Raw genomic sequence first — 20,160 nt, 5'->3', positions numbered from 1 at the left:
GCTAGCTAGAGCAAAGTTCATGTTTGGATAAGAATATTTACCAAATGTCAAAGCATCACTGAACTATAACGAGGTAAGTGTTACAGTTTAAACAACATCTGCAAATGCTTTCAATCATTTCTAGCTGACAAGTTAGACTAAAATTCTCTCATCATTTACTTACTCTCATGTTGTTCCAAACCCAGCCTGGTCTCATGATCATTACGTGACCATGGCAGCATTTTTGCAAAATGAAATGATGAGCCTTATCACATGTTTGGCTGCAGTTTCCCAGTGAAATGTCCAGCGGGGGGCGCCAAAAGCGAGTGAAATAGTGTCGTAATTAGCTGAGATTTTAAGGTGAATATGAGATGGAGGTTTTAATGAGTAAAACATACCTCCCTAACCTAAAACTTTAACCTAAACCTAACCAATAGTAATCTAAAATCAAATGAGAGGTGAACAAAATGGCATCCTTACCCTAAACCAACACCTAAACCTAATCGAAAGTGTTCAAAAACAAAATGAGAAATCATGTTGGAATAAGTTTTGTAAATGTAGTTGAGTCTGTAATGCAAGCATTAAAATGTATGTTTATTTTTTCCTCCCCAATTTGGTATGCCCAATTCCCAGTGTGCTCTAAGTCTTTGTGTTGGCGTAGTGACTCGCCTCAATCCGGGTGGCGGAGGACGAATCTCAGTTGCCTCCGCATCTGAGACCGTCAATCCACGCATCACGTGGCTTGTTGAATGCGTTACCGCGGAGACGTAGCGCATGTGGAGACTTCACACTATTCCCTGCGGCATCCACACATAACTCACCACACGTCCCACCAAGAGCGAGAACCACATTATAGCGAACACGAGGATATTACCCCTTGTGACTACCCTCCCTAGCAACCAATTTGGTTGCTTAGGAGACTTAGCTGGAGTTAGGACGCTGCACGCCCTGTATTCAAACTCGCAAATCCAGGGGTGGTAGTCAGCGTCAATATTCGCTGAGCTACCCAGGCCTCATGTAACGTTTTTCGAATAATGTGTTATAGTAAAAGTGTTTCGAATTTCATATCATACCAATGTGTGAGTAATAGTTCAAAAAATATTTGTTTATAATGCCATAATCAGTGAATAAAACGCACAGATGTTGTAGCTCCTCTAGTGTTCATTTCACCAGGAAACTGCAGCGGCACGTAGAATTCAGCACATAAAAGTCAGTTTGAAAAAATGTAGTTATAGTAATGTTCATTCTACGAGACTAGGTTACCCAGCCGAAAGTCATCACTACAATGCACATAATGCCATAATGCTCTATTGTGGAGTGGAGGGGGGTGGGGCCGGGTCAGAATATCGCGCGCCCGGTCCCCAATCGGCCTGATGAGGCGCGCGAGGGATAAAGCCGGTTTTCGCCTCCTCCTTGCCCATCCTTAACAGTGTTACATTGGTGCCGAAACCCGGGAAGGAGGAGGCGAGAACCGGCTTGTCAACATAAATCATAATTTTAATGAAAACTTAAACCAAAAGCATAAACAAACACACACATGACAGACATGCCCGTACTTCTCTCTCTGTCTAACCATCGTCACCGGCCGCCTTTATCCCTCGCGCGCCTCATCAGGCCGATTGGGGACCGGGCGCGTGATATTCCGACCCGGCCCCGCCCCCCTCCGCTCCACAACTATATTTTTTGCAGTGATTTGGGGATAAATGTTTCCCAAAAGCATTGTTGGCCAAATAATGTCGCAAGTTCCATCATTACCAAAATAGTTCAGCGATTTGGTGTTTCCCGAAACCGTAGTTCCAATAAACACTCGCAAACAAGCTGTGGTTAGAAGCTGTTCAGCGAAGTCGAATGATGTCTATACCGCAAACTAACGAGGAACTAGTTTGCTGTGTGGACATCATTCGACTTCGCTACGGATTCTACACCTTTCATGTATATCTTTCATGTTTACATACATTTAAGAAAACAATTTATTATGTAAATGCAAGTGTAGCCGTTTAAGGGATTAAAGAAGGGAAAGCGTATTAGCGCATGTGTTTATTTTAATGCACAAGTGGCATTTACATGTTGAATAGTGCTCGTGTGCATATTTTCTCAAGTGCGTCGGGGGAATCCTGAAGTCTAATATAGAGGAAAACCCCACTAATGCACCATATGTATCTGTCACTTTACACAGTGCATGCAGCTTTCCTGTCTTCAGCAACTTTCTGACATTAAAGTCTTTCTGGTACATGTTAAAGAGCTTTTATAATTTAAGATTATTGGAAGTTATTACTCCACCCCTGCATGACATCATCAACATCTATATTGTTGAATTAACATGTTTTGAACAATGGATTTGCAACATATTAACCACAGTTTAGGGAAACTAAAATAAATGATGGATCATACTTTGGGGGTTAAGCAGTGAGTTAAGCAAGTCAATGTACAGGAAAAATTTCTTGACAGGTTTTGAGAGAATCAACCATTGGTTAATATTGACTATCAAATGTATGACTTCAGAAGACTTGGAATATAGAAAATACAAATAGCAAATACACTAGATTGTAATTTTATGACACTTTTGTCATTTTTGGCGCTCAGCAGTTTAAATCACCACCCATTTTCTGAGAAATTCTTTCTAACATCTCTTTTTGTGTTTTCTGGATATATATATATATATATATATATATATATATATATATATATATATATATATATATATATATACATATACATATACATATCTTTGTGACTTAGTCATTTGATCTACAGTAAATAGGAAAAAATATATAAGACGGTCTTGAATTCCCCTTTAAGAAAAAGTCTAAATTAGGTTTTAATTGGCCAGTTCTTTGTTTTAAATCCTCAAAATCGTTTTTGGAACTGAACTACCTGCCACACTGAAACCCCAGAGAGAGTTCAGAGGAAATGAAAGGGCAGATGGCTGCTTGCAATCCGTCTGGATTTGGGCCTCAGAAGTGCGGCATTGTTGCAGTGAGGTCACCGTGTCTTGCGGTTTTCCTCCAGGCAGTGTAGCGGTCATCTGCGAACAGAGCGCCCCGCAGAAAGAGCGCCATATGGGATGTAGCCCGCGGCTGCTGGTCAGAGAACAGTTTGGCGGCTTTGATTGAATGGTTAGATCACAGCTTGGGTTTGAAAGTGTGCTCTAGATCAGATAGCCATATGGCAATGCTACGGTTCCTGACTCATTTCAAAGAGTTTCAAAGAGCCGACTTGCTCATGACAATGGAGAGCAGTGGTCGATGTCTTTATTGTACACCAGTGTACAGGGTTGACCATTGGTTCTCAATGGGCTTTGCTTCATGGCCCAGAGTTTACATTAGACATCATGTGTAAATAGATTTGCCAACTTAACACCATGTGAATAAACATATAGCATTGTGAGCGTTTCGATATGGGACTCTATTCTTTCAATATGGGATGTTTCATCGCTATAATATGGGACAATAGGCGTCCCATACACAACATCTTAACTTTGGCCAAATTATACGGTTATACGTAGATGTTATATGGGATGTTAGCATCCCAACTCAGTACCAAAAGGTTTATAATACATCTCATCCTTTTTACAAGTTCAAAAGCTTATTTATTTTGCTCTCCTAACAATGCAAAATTATGGGAATTTGCATGTTGTTATTTGCATTTTGCATAGTTTTTTCCATGCTGTCTCATATTTTTGGGTCACGACCCACCCGTTGATCACTGGTGTTGATAGTCTCATTGATATTTTCATACTGAAGTTTTCATGCTGAAGAGCTTGCTGGATAATGAGAGATATGCATGTGACAGCGCACAATGATGTACGATGTAAGGCGTTGTGTGGAATATGATAGCCGTGAAAAAAGCCAACGCTCGCAGAACAACGCTGAGGCCAGTTGAAACGCTGCGGACCGACCGTGCCCCATCCAGGGTTTGTTTTAGCTCAGTTTACCCCTGTTAAAGGGGGTGGGGCGTTCGTTCCCATGCCCTTTCACTCCGGGACGTGCTCATACCAGGATACACACAGCGCATCACTGGAACTCCGGGAGGACGTCAGCGTTCCTTTGGGCAGTCTGTGTTTGCTGTGTCACGTTCTGGCTTTGACTTTCTCTCTACAATGTTGCCGACGTTTGCTTTTATTTTCTTCTGAAACATTTTTGTTATCAGTGTGACTCTTGGTCTTCTGCGGTGTGTCAGCAGGCGTTTAAAATCGTCAGCATGAAGCGCTGCATCTTTGACCTGGAGAAGATCTGATTCAGTTTTCTTAAAACAAGCAATAATGTGTGTGTTTATACAAAATTAAAGGGGTAGTTGACCCAAAAATCTGAAATCTGTTATCATTGATCCTCATGTCATTAGAAACACGTGTTATTTTATTTCAAAGAACAAAAACAAGGATAAGGATTTTCTGACCATGTTGCCCATTTCCATACAACAAAAGTTGCTTATAACTGGCACCTTAAAGCTCAATAAGACAAAAAAAAAAGCACCATAAATATAGTATAAATTAAAAATAAATATTTCTGTATTAATAACAGTAATATTTATCTATTCATATGTTTACAAAAACATTTCGGTACATTCAAAATGCCACAGAGATTTCCGTGAACATCTCTGAATGATGATGCAAAAGAATCGTTGAATCAGAGTTTTGAATCGGTTCACTGAAACGGAGAGTTTGAACTGATTCACCACAACACTCAGAACATTTTTAAGCCTATTTTTAAGCTTTTCAGTTTCATTACGAAATTCCATCAAATTTAATTGTTTAATGTTTCCCAAAATTAAACTGAATCAAACTTAAAATATTTATTTTTGTTAATTTTTATTTTATAAAACATTACTCAATTCAATTCGATGGGGTTTTGTTGTGAAATTGATATTATTTAGCGAATAATTTTATACATTTTATAGCGAATGAATCACTCAAATATATTGAAGGTTTTACGCATTTCAATTTCATAACAAAATTCCATTTAAATTGTGTAATCTTAATAAAATAAAATTGAAATGTGTGAATCTTAACATGTATTTTTGAGTGAATGAATGACAAAATTAAAAAATTTACAAATTAAGATTTACGCATTTCAGTTTCATAACAAAATTCTATCAAATTGAATTGAGTTATCTGTAATAAAAAATACGTTTTATCAATTTAATTTTGTTAAACATTACACAAATCAATTTGATGGAATTTTGATATGGAATTGAAATTCTTAAATCTTAAAAATAGGCATCTTACCAACTCTAATGCCATTTTTGCTTATGAAGTTTAAATTAAAGACACTATTAAAACATTGTCCTTTTCTGCATATCGCTTTGCCGTTTTGTTGTCCGTTATGCATCCGCACATTTCGCTGCCGTCCCACCGGACCGCTCAGTTCTCCCGATGGCCAGTCCATCCCTGATCTGCCCCAAAGTGCATCGGCCCACCGGGAAAATGCCCGGTATGCCAGATTACCAGTCCAGCCCTGGTTGCGACACAAGATAAGATCTCGAGACTAGTCTAACGACACTCTCTTTAGGAAAGTTCATGTCCAAATAAAAAGCACATCCATCAGTTTTGATGTCGTTATGACAGTCACATGATACGTTTTTCATCTTAAATACCCCTGTACGGTAGTGTTGCAACTGTTTACTAAAAAAACAGACTGAGCTGTAGAGAGTCTTTGTTTGTTTTAAACATGGGCGGGGATCCACCCCCACCGCAGCCGCCAAAACATTATTCACCCTAACCTCCAAGTCACAGGTTCTAGTCCCTTGCAAATCAGGACATTGTCGTCATTCTGATGTTCCATTTCCCCTCTAAATTTACATTTACATTTATGCATTTGGCAGACGCTTTTATCCAAAGCGACTTACAGTGCACTTATTACAGGGACAATCCCCCCGGAGCAACCTGGAGTTAAGTGTCTTGCTCAAGGACACAATGGTGGCATCTTGGTGGTGCTGGGGCTTGAACCCCCAACCTTCTGGTCAGTAACCCTGAGCCTCAACCACTAAGCCACCACTGCCCATGAAAATTTACATTTTCACTCCACTGATGGTTAGATTAAGAGTTGGGGTTAGGGTTAAGGGCGTATGGCTGATCAAATATTTATTCACGTTGACGGAATTACGTCATTTAAAACTAAAAATACTTCTCACTTTTGGTGCCACCTTGTGGACATTTCACCCAGAGACTGGTCAACAACACTTCCAGCTTCAGCCACTGGGGGGCAGTGGTTTGAATTTGGCTAAGCACAGCTGATTTCTGCAGCAGAACTTTCAACATCCTGTTGCTGAATTCACAGTGAGATCGGTCTCAGAAAGCAACAAGAGAACGAATGGACTCTTTTGCAAATTTTTTATGTGCACATCTGCTAAATGATCATTTTGAATCTGATACAAAGTTGATTATTCATAAAATGTTCAGTTATGAAATATAACTGAGAATGCCATTGCGATTCGGGAGTTATGAATAAGCCAGATCTGAGCAATAACATTGTAGGGGAAATAGAGTCAATAATTAGGGCATCTAAGGTTACATGGTCATTGCTGACATTTCAGTCCTATCTCACTTCACCCGGTGCCTGCATTCATGCATACTACCCACATACTATACACATCGATAGATTACCTTAGAACAGGGGCAGCTACATTTCTTACATTTCAGGTATAAAATCAACCACCTTTTCCCCTGTCGTCAGTTGTTTTTCGCTGCTGGCATGTCGCATTGCCTGTGGTTTTGTGTGCCAAATTATGCCAAGTTCAGAATGCAGATTACACACCGTTTTGTTCCTGGAACACGGTCTAACCGAGCAGGTTTCATACAAACAAGCTTTTCACTGTTGTCTGTATCTCAGAATATGTATTACATGTGTTTTCAGAAACCACTGGTGTCTAGTCATTCAGTATAGTCAGCTCACCTTTTTCCTAGTTTGATTTTTTTTTCTCCTGTAAAGCACGATTGGACATGAATTATGTTTTGTTCATTTTTATGTTTTGGATACTAGATTCATATTTTTCATTGTCAGGTGGTATTTAGGTCACATATTTTTAATAAACTTCTAATTTTTTTACTGGAGAGCTGACAGGTGAACGCATAAAAGCAGAAGTACAACGACAATCAGCCCTCAGTCAAAGGTTAGGCGAACTTTACACTTCATCATTTGCATTTTGCATATTTTCTGTTGCGCATTCATTGCGATTCTAACACAAGTTGTACTTCTTTCTTTTTTTTTTACAGGGGCCGTTACACGTACACATCAGGTAACAAGTCAAGGACACGTGAGTGATATTCCTTCTAGTTTTATCCATTATTCAGTTCAATGCAACAGTTTACAAACAGTTTACATCGAACTCTGTTCGGCTTGTTTTATTTGAATGAGCCCACCGAATCAACATTTGAGTTGACCTATTTAAACGTACAGTTTGCGAAACTCAACACTACAACTTGGGATGAGAATCGTAATGATTTTAGTTCTGATTGCTGAATGACTCCTTTAATTTTGTCCTTTGAAGGAACCATTAACTCACTAGTTTGAGACCAATTTGTGGGTCTTTTTGACCGATTTTCCAAAACTAACCAACTCGTTTGTTCGCAAATTGGATCCCACTTAACAATACTGGTTTCTTAATTATTCTATTAACGATTCCAGTTGTACTTTTGTTTAACCAATAACTTATGATTTAGAGACTGATTCATAAAAAATAAAAAAAAGCTTGGGGCCTGGGTAGCTCAGCAAGTAAAGACACTGACTACCACACCTGAAGTCGTGAGTTCAAGTGACTCCAGCTAGGCTTCCTAACCAGTTGGCCTGGTTGCTTGGGAGGGTAGAGTATATATGTGGTCCGCTCTCGGTGGGGCGTGTGGTGAGTTGGGCGTGGATGCCGCGGAGAATAGCTGGAAGTCTCCACACGTGCTAGGTCTCTGCGGTAACACGCTCAACAAGCCACGTGATAAGATGGGCTGATTGACGATCTCAGACACGGAGGCAACTCCCGGATTGAGGCAAGTCACTACGCCACCATGAGGACTTAGAGCGCATTGGGAACTGGGCATTCCAAATTGGGGAGAAAATACCCACCCACTGATTCGTTAAAAAATGGCTCATAAGAGTAATTCGTTCACAAATCATATGACAATGGTTATGATATTCGTTTGTCGTTGCATGCAGTGGCTCAGGTGGTAGAGCGGGTCGGCCGCTAATCGCAGGGTTGGCGGTTTGATTCCAGGCCCACATGACTCCACATGCCGAAGGGTCTTGGGCAAGACACTGAACCCCAAATTGCTCCAAATGGCAGGCTAGCACCTTACATGTATGAGTGTATGAGTGTGAATGGGACGCGGTGTAAAGTGCTTTGGTAACCTCTAAGGTGCTATATAAGTGCCGACCATTTACCATTCAATAGAAGCACTTTGAAAAAGCAGTTGTTCAAGAACTGTTTAAGAGATAGTTCACCCAAATGATGACAGAGTTAAAAAAAAAATGGAACCAAATGTCATGTACATCATTCTGTCCATTAAATGTAAAAAAAAAAGGTATTCTCAATCCGAACTACAACACCTTCCCATTACAGATCAACTATCCTCAGAATAGTCATGGCTGCTTACGGACAGACGCAGTACAGTCCTGCATTACAATCGGCCGGCCCGTACTCACCGTACACACATCACACACAGAGCTACAGCATGACACCATACAGTGAGTACTGAAGTGCATTTCACACCTGCGTTCTCTCTGTCATTCCCTATATAGTGCATACTGCTGTTAATCATATCTCTGTCTTTGTGTCTTTTGATCAGATATTAAAACAGAGGACGGTTTGAGTCATTCACCTGGTCAGAGCAGTCTACTTGGCTACACGTCAAACTTCAGCGGCAGTCCTCCCAGTCAAGCCCTGTACAGTTACTCACACGGTCAGTCTCACAAATACTTTAACATTAACAAAGATTGATAATTATGTAGCAAACATATTGTTAATAGTTTGTTCATGATACCTAATGCACTAACTAATGTTAACGAATGGAGCCTTATTGTAAAGTGTTACCGAAAACCCTTCTAGAGCTTTCAAGCTACACACACCAAATGTGGTACAGACTTTCAGACTGTTCTGACTTGGTGTGTTTAAACTTTTCTTGCTGATCGGACAGCGGATGATGAATTGGGAAATGTTCAAACAACTTTAGGACTTGTGAAACCTATAATTTAAACTTTCAGGCACAGTTTTGTCGAGCCAACAAAAAAGTTGTGTTTATTATTTTCCAATTAATATTGCAAACTTATTTTGCTTGGGGCATGTGCATGGCATATATTGTTTTTTTTAAAAGTAGACAATCAAAACAAGACAAAAGAGTGTGTTCCTAAAGGACATTATTGCATCAGTAAATCAAGACTGTGAGTAAACGGTCAACGTCACATTGATGTTATTAGCAACATAAAGTGCTATTCTGAATTTTATAGAAATGATACAAAGTAGCGGTACACATAATTGTTTACATGGTTCCCACTCTTTTTGACCAAAGAATTTCCATTCGTATCGTTTGTGATCGGAAACATCTATTGGCTAATGAATCATTCAGACCAATTTTTGAATCAGTTTGATTGACAAAAACTGGCATAAAACAATTAAATCACTAATTTGACGCCACTATGCAACTAAATTTCAAATAAAAGCAATTATTGAAGAAAAACATGGAAACATATTTTATTTAGGCTCTGGTGTGTTGGAAAATACATTTTCTGAGGTGTCTTTAAGTTCTTGATCTTTTTAGGGTTAAAATTCCCTGATATACTGTATCCTGTTTTTGAGAATACATCCAATCTATATATTTTTTGCTTATATCGCTGTAACAAAATAAGGATGGGCAAGGAGGAGGCAGGAACTGGCTGAACAGTCAACATAAACTTTAATGATATAAAACAAACATAAACAGACAGGCATGCAACGCGGACACGTGCGTCTCTCTCTCACTCACTCTCTCTCTCCCCGGCATCTCTGGCTGCTCCTTATCTCGCTCTCCCGCCTTTCAACCGTTTCAGCACCGGCCGTGCTCCATCATGGCTCGGCCACACCCTCCTCTACGTCACACTCCTCCCCCGCCCGATTCAGGCTGGGCGCTGTCACCTGGTCCTCTACCGCTCCTCCGCCCTCTGGCGGATGCGGTTCTTTGGCCCTAGGCAGATGGCCACGGCTGCTCCACTGGTTTAATGATGCGATACAACCAAAGTGAGATGCTCAAAAAGCACCTGTTTGTTTCGGACAGATTGACAAATTAAATTGCAAAATAGATTGCTGTGGACTGTAGGCCAATGATAGGCTTATGCTCAATAATATGGAAATAAAAAATAATATATTGACTTGCAAAGCCACTTTTTGTCTTGTCATTGCTTTACTCGTTTGCCATAATAATCTCATGCATTTTAATTATTTGAATTTTTATATTAGAATATTAATTATTTGAATTGTTATATTTAGAATATATATTATATTAATTATTTGAATTGTTATATTTAGAATATATATTATATTAATTATTTGAATTGTTATATTTAGAATATATATTATATTAATTATTTGAATTGTTATATTTAGAATATATATTATATTAATTATTTGAATTGTTATATTTAGAATATATATATTATATTAATTATTTGAATTGTTATATTTATAATATATATTATATTAATTATTTGAATTGTTATATTTAGAATATATATTATATTAATTATTTGAATTGTTATATTTAGAATATATATTATATTAATTATTTGAATTGTTATATTTAGAATATATATTATATTAATTATTTGAATTGTTATATTTAGAATATATATTATATTAATTATTTGAATTGTTATATTTAGAATATATATTATATTAATTATTTGAATTGTTATATTTAGAATATATATATTATATTAATTATTTGAATTGTTATATTTAGAATATATATTATATTAATTATTTGAATTGTTATATTTAGAATATATATTATATTAATTATTTGAATTGTTATATTTAGAATATATATTATATTAATTATTTGAATTGTTATATTTAGAATATATATTATATTAATTATTTGAATTGTTATATTTAGAATATATATTATATTAATTATTTGAATTGTTATATTTAGAATATATATATATTATATTAATTATTTGAATTGTTATATTTAGAATATATATTATATTAATTATTTGAATTGTTATTTTTAGAATATATATTATATTAATTATTTGAATTGTTATATTTAGAATATATATTATATTAATTATTTGAATTGTTATATTTAGAATATATATTATATTAATTATTTGAATTGTTATATTTAGAATATATATTATATTAATTATTTGAATTGTTATTTTTAGAATATATATTATATTAATTATTTGAATTGTTATATTTAGAATATATATTATATTAATTATTTGAATTGTTATATTTAGAATATATATATTATATTAATTATTTGAATTGTTATTTTTGGAATATATATGATATACATTATTTGAATTGTTATATTTAGAATATATATTATATTAATTATTTGAATTGTTATATTTAGAATATATATTATATTAATTATTTGAATTGTTATATTTAGAATATATATTATATTAATTATTTGAATTGTTATATTTAGAATATATATTATATTAATTATTTGAATTGTTATATTTAGAATATATATTATATTAATTATTTGAATTGTTATTTTTAGAATATATATTATATTAATTATTTGAATTGTTATATTTAGAATATATATTATATTAATTATTTGAATTGTTATATTTAGAATATATATTATATTAATTATTTGAATTGTTATATTTAGAATATATATTATATTAATTATTTGAATTGTTATTTTTAGAATATATATTATATTAATTATTTGAATTGTTATATTTAGAATATATATTATATTAATTATTTGAATTGTTATATTTAGAATATATATTATATTAATTATTTGAATTGTTATATTTAGAATATATATATTATATTAATTATTTGAATTGTTATTTTTAGAATATATATTATATTAATTATTTGAATTGTTATATTTAGAATATATATTATATTAATTATTTGAATTGTTATTTTTAGAATATATATTATATTATTTATTTGAATTGTTATATTTAGAATATATATAATATTTGTAATAATTTAAATATAACTGTAATTATTGAATCATTATTTATTGAATAATTGTTATTTGAGGGTCTTTCTCTGCAAATATTTATATAAGTGATTAATTGGATTAAATAATCAGCATCTCATGTAAATAATTTGGTTTAAACATTTTATTGAGTGACAGCCCTTAACACAGCATTTAGGATATGATTCAATCTTTGTTCGGTTTCACACACACACACACACACACACACACACACACACACACACACCAGTGTGTGTGTGTGTGTGTGTTTTCAGGTGCTGTCTACAGTCAATTCCCCCAACACACACACACCTGTTCCAAATTATCCGCGGTCTGGGGCGCCGGCGTCAGTCGTCTCTCTCTCGTGGGGTCAGAACCTTTCTCTGCTCCCTTCCGAAACGCGCCGGCCAATGGACGAGATTGTTTGTGTGGGAGTGCGTCTGAGATGGATTTAAGATCTACCGGCACCCACTTCAGCCCACAGTCCTCATTTTACCACTGCAGTGTGAAATTGACTATTCTTTGTCTAGGTCAAAGGTGAAGTGTTGCTAGGCACGTTTTTATCATTAAAGGGCTAGTTCAGCCATAAATGACAATTCTGTCAGCATTTACTCACCCTCATGTCGTGACCAAACCCGCAAGACTTTCTTCTGTGGAACATAAAATAAGATGTTTTGAAGAATCTTAATCTACGCTAAAATTTTAAAAATGATGCAGTTAGAGAGAGTGTTTTTGAAAGTCTCCATTTTTGGTAAAAGAAAATGCCATTCCAGTGTGGATGTGGCACATAATCAAAGCAAAATTTATGTGTTTCAAATGAAAATGGATTAGTGCATTATAATGATGTCAAGCCACAAAAAGGAAAAGGAAAAAAAAACGAAAAAAGTTTAATTGACATCAAACATAGTGTGACGCGTCTTGATGTGCCGAGACTGAAACGTGCATATGCAAATGACAGGGTTCCCACAGTCATGGAAAACCTGGAAATATCAAGTCATTTTAAAATGAAAGTGAAAGTGGAGATTGATAGTAAAAAATTACCCAAGTATTGATCTGTTTCTGACCCACACCTATCATATCGCTTCTGAAGATATGGTTTTAAACACTGGAGTCGTATGGATTACTTTTATGCTGCCTTTATGTGCTTTTTGAGCTTCAAAGTTTTGGTCACCATTCACTTGCATTGTATGGACCTGCAGAGCTGAAAAATTCCTCAATAAATCTTAATTTGTGTTCTGCAGAAGTAAGTCATACAGTGAGTAAATGATAAGAGAGTTTTCATTTTTGGGTGAACTGTCTCTTTAAGAAGCGACATTGAGACTTTTTGTTTTCTTTTTAGAAAAGTTGTAGGCCTTTACTTTGAGAAAGCTAAATGACATTTATTTCCAGTGTAATTAGCCTAAACAGTGAGTTAAAGGTGCTGTAGCATATTTATAGATAACGTATTTAATTGTGTATTATAGTGATTTACTGTAATTCATAAGCATCTCGAGACATCATTTACAGTAAAATCGTCTGCTCGTGAAATGGATGGATTTCTAATAGGTCTGGGAAAACGCAGTTACTAAATCTCGTGCTGTATCTCGCCAGTCTCATTTGATTTATAGGCGAATTCCAACAGGAGACCTGCTGTAGCTTGAAATAAATAACCAGTCGCTGGACGCCAAAGGTCCTCGCGTTTCACCACTGTGGATGAAATCAGAAACATGGCCCGGCGTTCTCTCCCCCTTTGAAGACTTTTCTTTGCATCCTTTGAGATCTCTAGCTGTTTTGGCAGAGTCATTTATCTAGGGCAGGTTTCAGAAAGAGAACAAGTGGAAATATGAAGGGAGAGAGACAGGGATGGAGAAAGACATTCCGACTGGTAGTCCGATAGCGGAGACGGCTTCGCGTTGCTCTTCTAACCTCTGAACCTTCTGAATTGTTTTAGCCCTCATAAATCAATCGAGTTTCTCTGAGCCCTTTAAACGTGTCTATATTTCACGAGCCGTTCCGTGGCCGCTGCCCGTTGTGTTTCCTACAACGTGTTTGTGTTGGAGCAGGTATTCCCGGCCAGTGTGTACTAAGTGTACTCTTAAAACCAGCTATGTTCTTGTTTTTCAGGCGGCAGCATTTCTTCTGGAATTTTCCAGGGTGCAAACGGCATCACGGGCTCAACGCCATTCAGTCCCACACAGCAGGTGGGTCAAATGAATAAAAATGCATCACGCAGCAACTTAAGTGTGAAGTACTACACCAACCTTGCAGACTAGGGCAGAGTTCGGAATTGCATACAACCCACTCTACTCGTACTATATCTATATTTATGTCTATAAATGGCAGTATGGTAGTGTGCAATTCCGAACTCGGCCTAGATGTGTTGTTATGGCTCTGATAAGATGTTTATCACAGCCCGCACTTACAAGTAGGCTACTATGGTGGTGCCATAATTATATATGTTTATTATCATTATTGAAACCAAGAGACACATACAGTAAATGCAAATAATGTGCTTTTTAGAATGGAGTACTATGAATATCTGTTTGTTTGTCTCTCTTAGGACTTCTCAACATATTCTAGCTACAGCCAAAATCAATATTCACCATACTACAACACGCACTACAACAGCCCGTACATTACAGCCAGCAATATCACGCCATCGGCAATCACCACAGCGATACCCTATCAGCACACAGAGCATCCTGCTGTATCGACCAATCACAGCCCAGAGTCCCAAACAGGTAATTATTCTTTGGTGAGCTGATTTAAGTCAGATATATGTACTTGAGGATAATGTATTATATTACCACAATACATATCATTATTTTTGAGTAACTTAGGAAAATACTTCGTAACATAAAATAAAAGTTATCCAAAAGTGTTGTTATCCAATTAAATGACTGTATGTCTTTTTGTATATATATATATATATATATATATATATATATATATATATATATGTATATACATATAAGTTCAGTACTGCCAACTTAAGCAATTCAAGACTAGCTTTGGTATCCAGATTTGTATGTCTCTATACGACATGTCATCACATGCATGTGTATGTGTGTTGAACAGGAGACTACCACGCTCCCACGAGTCCCCCAACTCCAGGAAAAGAGCAGGAAAGCGGTCCGGCTCGACGCAGCTCAGACGGAAAGTTGAGAGGCAGGAAGCGGGCGGGTGACCCTGTACCCCCTCTGGACTCTGACATTGAGGTACAGACGCTGAGTCTCATGGTGTCCTTTACTCAACGTCTTTCATTAACATTCCTGTGCACCACCCCTCACATATTACTTTCACATCCAGAACTAGAGTTTTACAATACATTTACATTTACTCACACTCCATGCCGGTCCAAACCTGGATAACTTTTTCTTCTGTGGAACACCAAAAAATGATCATGCAATATTCAGTTTACTAAAATTGTAATATGTATCTTTTTTATTTTATTTTTTTTCCATATAGCATGAAAAGAGATGTAGAGCAGAACTATATTTGAATGTCTGCCCATAAGTGCAGAAATGCGTCTGATTGGACTAATATGATCAGCATTCATTGTCATTAATACAATGCTGAGATAATGCACAGGGTTTTGGAGTAAATACAGATTCAGTTTGTGCTCATGGTCACAATGTCTGTGTGTGTTTGCGTGTGTTTGTAGAGAGTGTTTATCTGGGACCTGGATGAAACCATCATCATTTTCCACTCGTTACTCACAGGGACATTTTCAACACGCTTCGGCAAGGTATGAACCAGTTCTCCCTTTCACCACTGAACTTTACTTCCTCAGATCTTCAGTGTTTTAGCCATTGACCATTCATTTAAAAACAAAAAACTAATTAAAAGGGGAACTGAAGGCATTAAAGTGCATTTAAAAAAAAGAAATATATATATATAGTTAATAAAATACGGTGTATATATAGTGTGTGTGTTTGTGTGTGCGTGCGTGCGTGCGTGTTTGTGTGTTTGTCTTTGCGTGTGTGCTTGCGTGTTTGTGTGATTGCGTGTTTGTGTGTGTTTGCTTGCGTGTTTGTGTTTGTGTGATTGCGTGTTTGTGTGTGATTGCGTGTTTGTGTGTGTTTGCGTGTTTGTGTGTGTGTGTGTGTGTGGGTGTGAGCGTGTATTTATCACTTTGTGGGGACCAAATGTCCCCATAAGGATAGTAAAACCCGAAATCTTTGACCTTGTGGGGACATTTTGTCGGTCCCCATGAGGAAAACAGCTTATAAATCATACTAAATTATGTTTTTTGAAAATGTAAAAATGCAGAAAGTTTTCTGTGAGGGTTAGGTTTAGGGGTAGGGTTAGGTTTAGGGGATAGAATATAAAGTTTGTACAGTATAAAAATCATTATGTCTATGGAAAGTCCCCATAAAACATGGAAACCAAACATGTGTGTGTCTGTTTAAGTGTGTGTGTGTGTGTGTGTGTGTGTGTGTGTGTGTGTGTGTGTGTGTGTGTGTGTGTGTGTGTGTGTACAGTGGGGCCAAAACATATTGGTACCCTTGGTAAATATGAGCAAAGAAGGTGTGAAAAATTTGTCGTTATTGTTTATCCTTTTGATCTTTCATTCAAAATATTCACAAAAATATTGTGCAAACACAACACAATTTTTATTAAAAAGAAATATATATATTTTGGTCAAATATATGTGTGGCACAATTATTGGCACCCTTTTATTCAATACTTTGTGCAACCTCCCTTTGCCAAGATAACAGCTCGGAGTCTTCTCTTATAATGCATAATAATAATAAATAATAATAATGCATTTTATTTAATGGCGCCTTTCATAACACCCAAGGTCACCTCACAAGCAATATACAGGTCACTGCATAGGACAATACACACAACAAACAAGCCACATACAGATAAAGTGCCTTAAAAACTCAATACAAAATGTTATAAGAAAGCTTGTATAAAAAGATATGTCTTAAGACGCGTTTTAAAAGTCAACAAGCAGTCGCTATTGTGAATATCAAGGGGAAGAGAGTTCCATAGGTGGGGTGCAGCATAACTAAAGGATCTGGCACCCATGGTAGTTAGTCGAATCCTTGGTAACACAAGAGAAATTGAAGATGACGATCTGAGAGCAAGTGAAGGAGTGTAAACATGGAGAAGTTGTGTAAGGTATTGGGGTACAAGATTATGAAGTGCCTTATAAGTAAGTAGCAGGATCTTGAATTCAATTCTATACTTTACTGGAAGCCAGTGTAATTGCTGAAGAACTGGAGAAATGTGCTTAGTAGAAGGTGTTCTAGATAGAACACGAGCTGCAGAATTCTGAACCAACTGAAGCTTATGTAGCAATTTAGAGGACACACCTGTGAAAAGAGCATTACAGTAGTCTATTCGTGAAGTGACCAGTGCGTGAATAAGAACAGCAGTATTATTATTTGAAAGAAAGGGACGGAGACGGTTAATATTACGCAAGTGGAAGTATGCAATCCGCGTGATATTATTAATTTGAGCTTCAAAGGATAGTGTGCTATCCATGATGACACCCAAACTTTTAACCTGTGAAGAAGGACAGATTGCAGTATTGTCAATGTACAAAGAAAGACAGTTCAATTTAGACAAAACAGATTTAGTGCCAACAAGCAAAGCCTCAGTTTTGTTGCCATTTACCTTCAAGAAGTTAGCTGAAAGCCAATCTTTAATTTCAGCTAAACAGCTGGACAAGAATGGTGGTGGAAATGAACCAGTGGGTTTGGCAGACAGGTAAAGTTGGGTGTCATCCGCATAACAGTGGAAATTAATCCCGTATTTCCTCAAAATATAACCAAGAGGGAGCATATAAATAATGAAAAGAAGCGGGCCCAAGACAGAACCCTGGGGAACACCAGTGGTGACTGTAGATGTTCTTGATCGAAAACCTTTTAATTGAATATGCTGACTGCGTCCAGATAGATATGACCTAAACCAAGACAGTGCAGTGCCAGTAATACCAATAGAAGTTAATCTGTCAAGAAGTATCTTATGTGAGACAGTATCAAAGGCAGCGCTCAAGTCTAGAAGGACAAGTATGGATAAAAGCCCAGAGTCAGCTGCCAACAATAGATCACTGGTTATTCTGACAAGAGCAGTCTCAGTGCTATGTTGGGGACGAAATCCAGATTGAAATTGTTCATACAAGTTGTTATTAGAAAGATGTTCATGAATTTGAATTACAATACACTTTTCCACTACCTTAGAGATAAATGGTAAATTTGAAATTGGACGAAAATTATCAAAATTAAATGGATCACCCCCAGGTTTCTTAAGTGTGGGAGTAATAATAGCAGATTTTAGATGTGGAGATACAGAACCAGAAATAAGTGAAGCATGAACAATTTTAGTAATCAATGGCGACAGGGCTGGTAAACAAGCTTTCACTAAAGGAGTAGGTAGAGGGTCTAACTGACAAGTCGAAGATTTAGATTTACCTATCAGACCCACTATCTCTGAAGTAGTTGGTAGTGTAAAGTTAGAGAAAACAGAGTGTGGATGAAGTCGGAGAACACCTGGCAAAGGATCGGAGATGAGCATCATAAATGCCACATTTTTAGGACGCTGTGTCAAGTTTAAATTAATGGAAACTTTGAAAATCACGTCTCAAGATTTAGTTGTGCTTTGCCCACCTGTTGTGCTTCCTCCAAAGTGATTTTATAGACGTGGCTCATAAAACAGATGTACTTCAAGCTTGAATTGCTCGTAGTTGCTGAGTTTGCATACACCATCTACATTAAACTACGTTGCATAAGTTTTGTATAATTAATCGCACTAAATGAACACGTTAAATCGACAGCCCTAATATACTCTATATACATGCCATTATTGCCCAGGAAAACAGACACAGTGCTTTTAACACACATTGGCATAATAGCAGAGCCTGTTGTCACACTATGTGGGGTAAGTTGTAACACTGTCATTAAACAAGCTTTTCAGCTAAATTTGATCACAAAACATTTCATGAAAGCATCAAATGTTTAAGGTAATAAAGAAAATATCAAATGATCACATCTTTGTCTTGGACATACAAAACTGCCATGAATCATTTGTATAAAATTATAACATAAATAGTAAAAAATCAAAAAAACACGTGACAACTTGCCCCAACCTGACATTTGTGAAACACACCCCTTGTCATGAAAACTTTATTACAATCTATCTTCATTACATATATGACTCATTGTAATATTATATATTATTATTATGTTGTGTAACGATAAATTCATTTTATTATGGATGATAGAATTCACCAAATTTTCATTTGAGATTAGAACTAGGTGTTTAAAACCAACACAAAACCACTGTTTGTTTAATTGGAATACTTATACATGACAAACCCATCTTTCCTTCCATTACCTTTCATAATAATATATTAAGAAGAATGTTGTCATAGCTGTAGTTGAAGAGTAATGTGGCTAGCAGACACTAAAATACAGAGGAAGCAAATGAACGATGAACTTGTTATTTGACCCCTCTGATTTGATTGACGGCACATGAACTTCTATGCAATCTCCAGGCAGCTGATGAGGGAACAACGGTCATGTTTCTTTTTCTTGGCTCACGATGTGTTTTGAATTCCCACGATCCCTTGTGGATTTGACGTGACACGTAAGAGGAATGCCTGGCCGAGTCGAGCACGAAGCTCTTTAGATTTTCTTTCTGAGGATTGCAGAAATGCAAGCGTGACTAATGTGTCTAATTTCACATCCAAGGAAAGGAGGAAAACTCCAGAATAGCTTATTAGTCTAGCAGGAAGCTGTGGACCTAGCAAATCAAAGAAAACATCATTTCAGAAATATAACTGAAATCGGGCTCTAGATAAAGAATTAGTTCAACCCAAAATGAAAACGAGGGTGAGGAAATGAGGAAATGATGACAGGATTTGCCGTTGTGGCTGAACTGTTCCTTTAGCAACCAGTTTGATTTGTTCCATGACAAAGCCGCTTACAATGAGACAAAGCGCTGTGATTGCGTTCGCTCAGATTTCATGTCTTAAGTTAAAGGATATCTGTCTTTACGTCGCTTTTTTGATACGCCCTACATGTCAAGGCCATCAGCCCATC

General features: G+C 36.5%; 1 protein-coding gene across 2 annotated transcripts in view; it reads left to right on the top strand.

The window, feature by feature from the left end:
• LOC127653916 (eyes absent homolog 2-like) overlaps positions 1–20,160 on the top strand; it is a 55,115-nt gene that overhangs the window by 12,999 nt on the left and 21,956 nt on the right. The window contains exons 2-9 of one of the 2 annotated variants that reach the window (XM_052140771.1): positions 7,029–7,086; positions 7,190–7,212; positions 8,524–8,648; positions 8,750–8,863; positions 14,231–14,307; positions 14,667–14,847; positions 15,185–15,324; positions 15,771–15,854. In XM_052140771.1, coding sequence (XP_051996731.1) covers positions 8,546–8,648; positions 8,750–8,863; positions 14,231–14,307; positions 14,667–14,847; positions 15,185–15,324; positions 15,771–15,854 — 699 coding nt within the window. In that variant the 5' untranslated portion in view covers positions 7,029–7,086; positions 7,190–7,212; positions 8,524–8,545. Of the gene's footprint in view, positions 1–7,028; positions 7,087–7,189; positions 7,231–8,523; positions 8,649–8,749; positions 8,864–14,230; positions 14,308–14,666; positions 14,848–15,184; positions 15,325–15,770; positions 15,855–20,160 lie in introns of both variants that reach the window. The other variant, XM_052140770.1, reaches the window with a different exon arrangement.

This window comes from Xyrauchen texanus, chromosome 13 (assembly GCF_025860055.1).
Source record: "Xyrauchen texanus isolate HMW12.3.18 chromosome 13, RBS_HiC_50CHRs, whole genome shotgun sequence".
Lineage (NCBI taxonomy): Eukaryota > Metazoa > Chordata > Actinopteri > Cypriniformes > Catostomidae > Xyrauchen > Xyrauchen texanus.
Note: the sequence above shows the minus strand (reverse complement) of the source record. Positions and strands in the feature narration are given on the sequence as shown.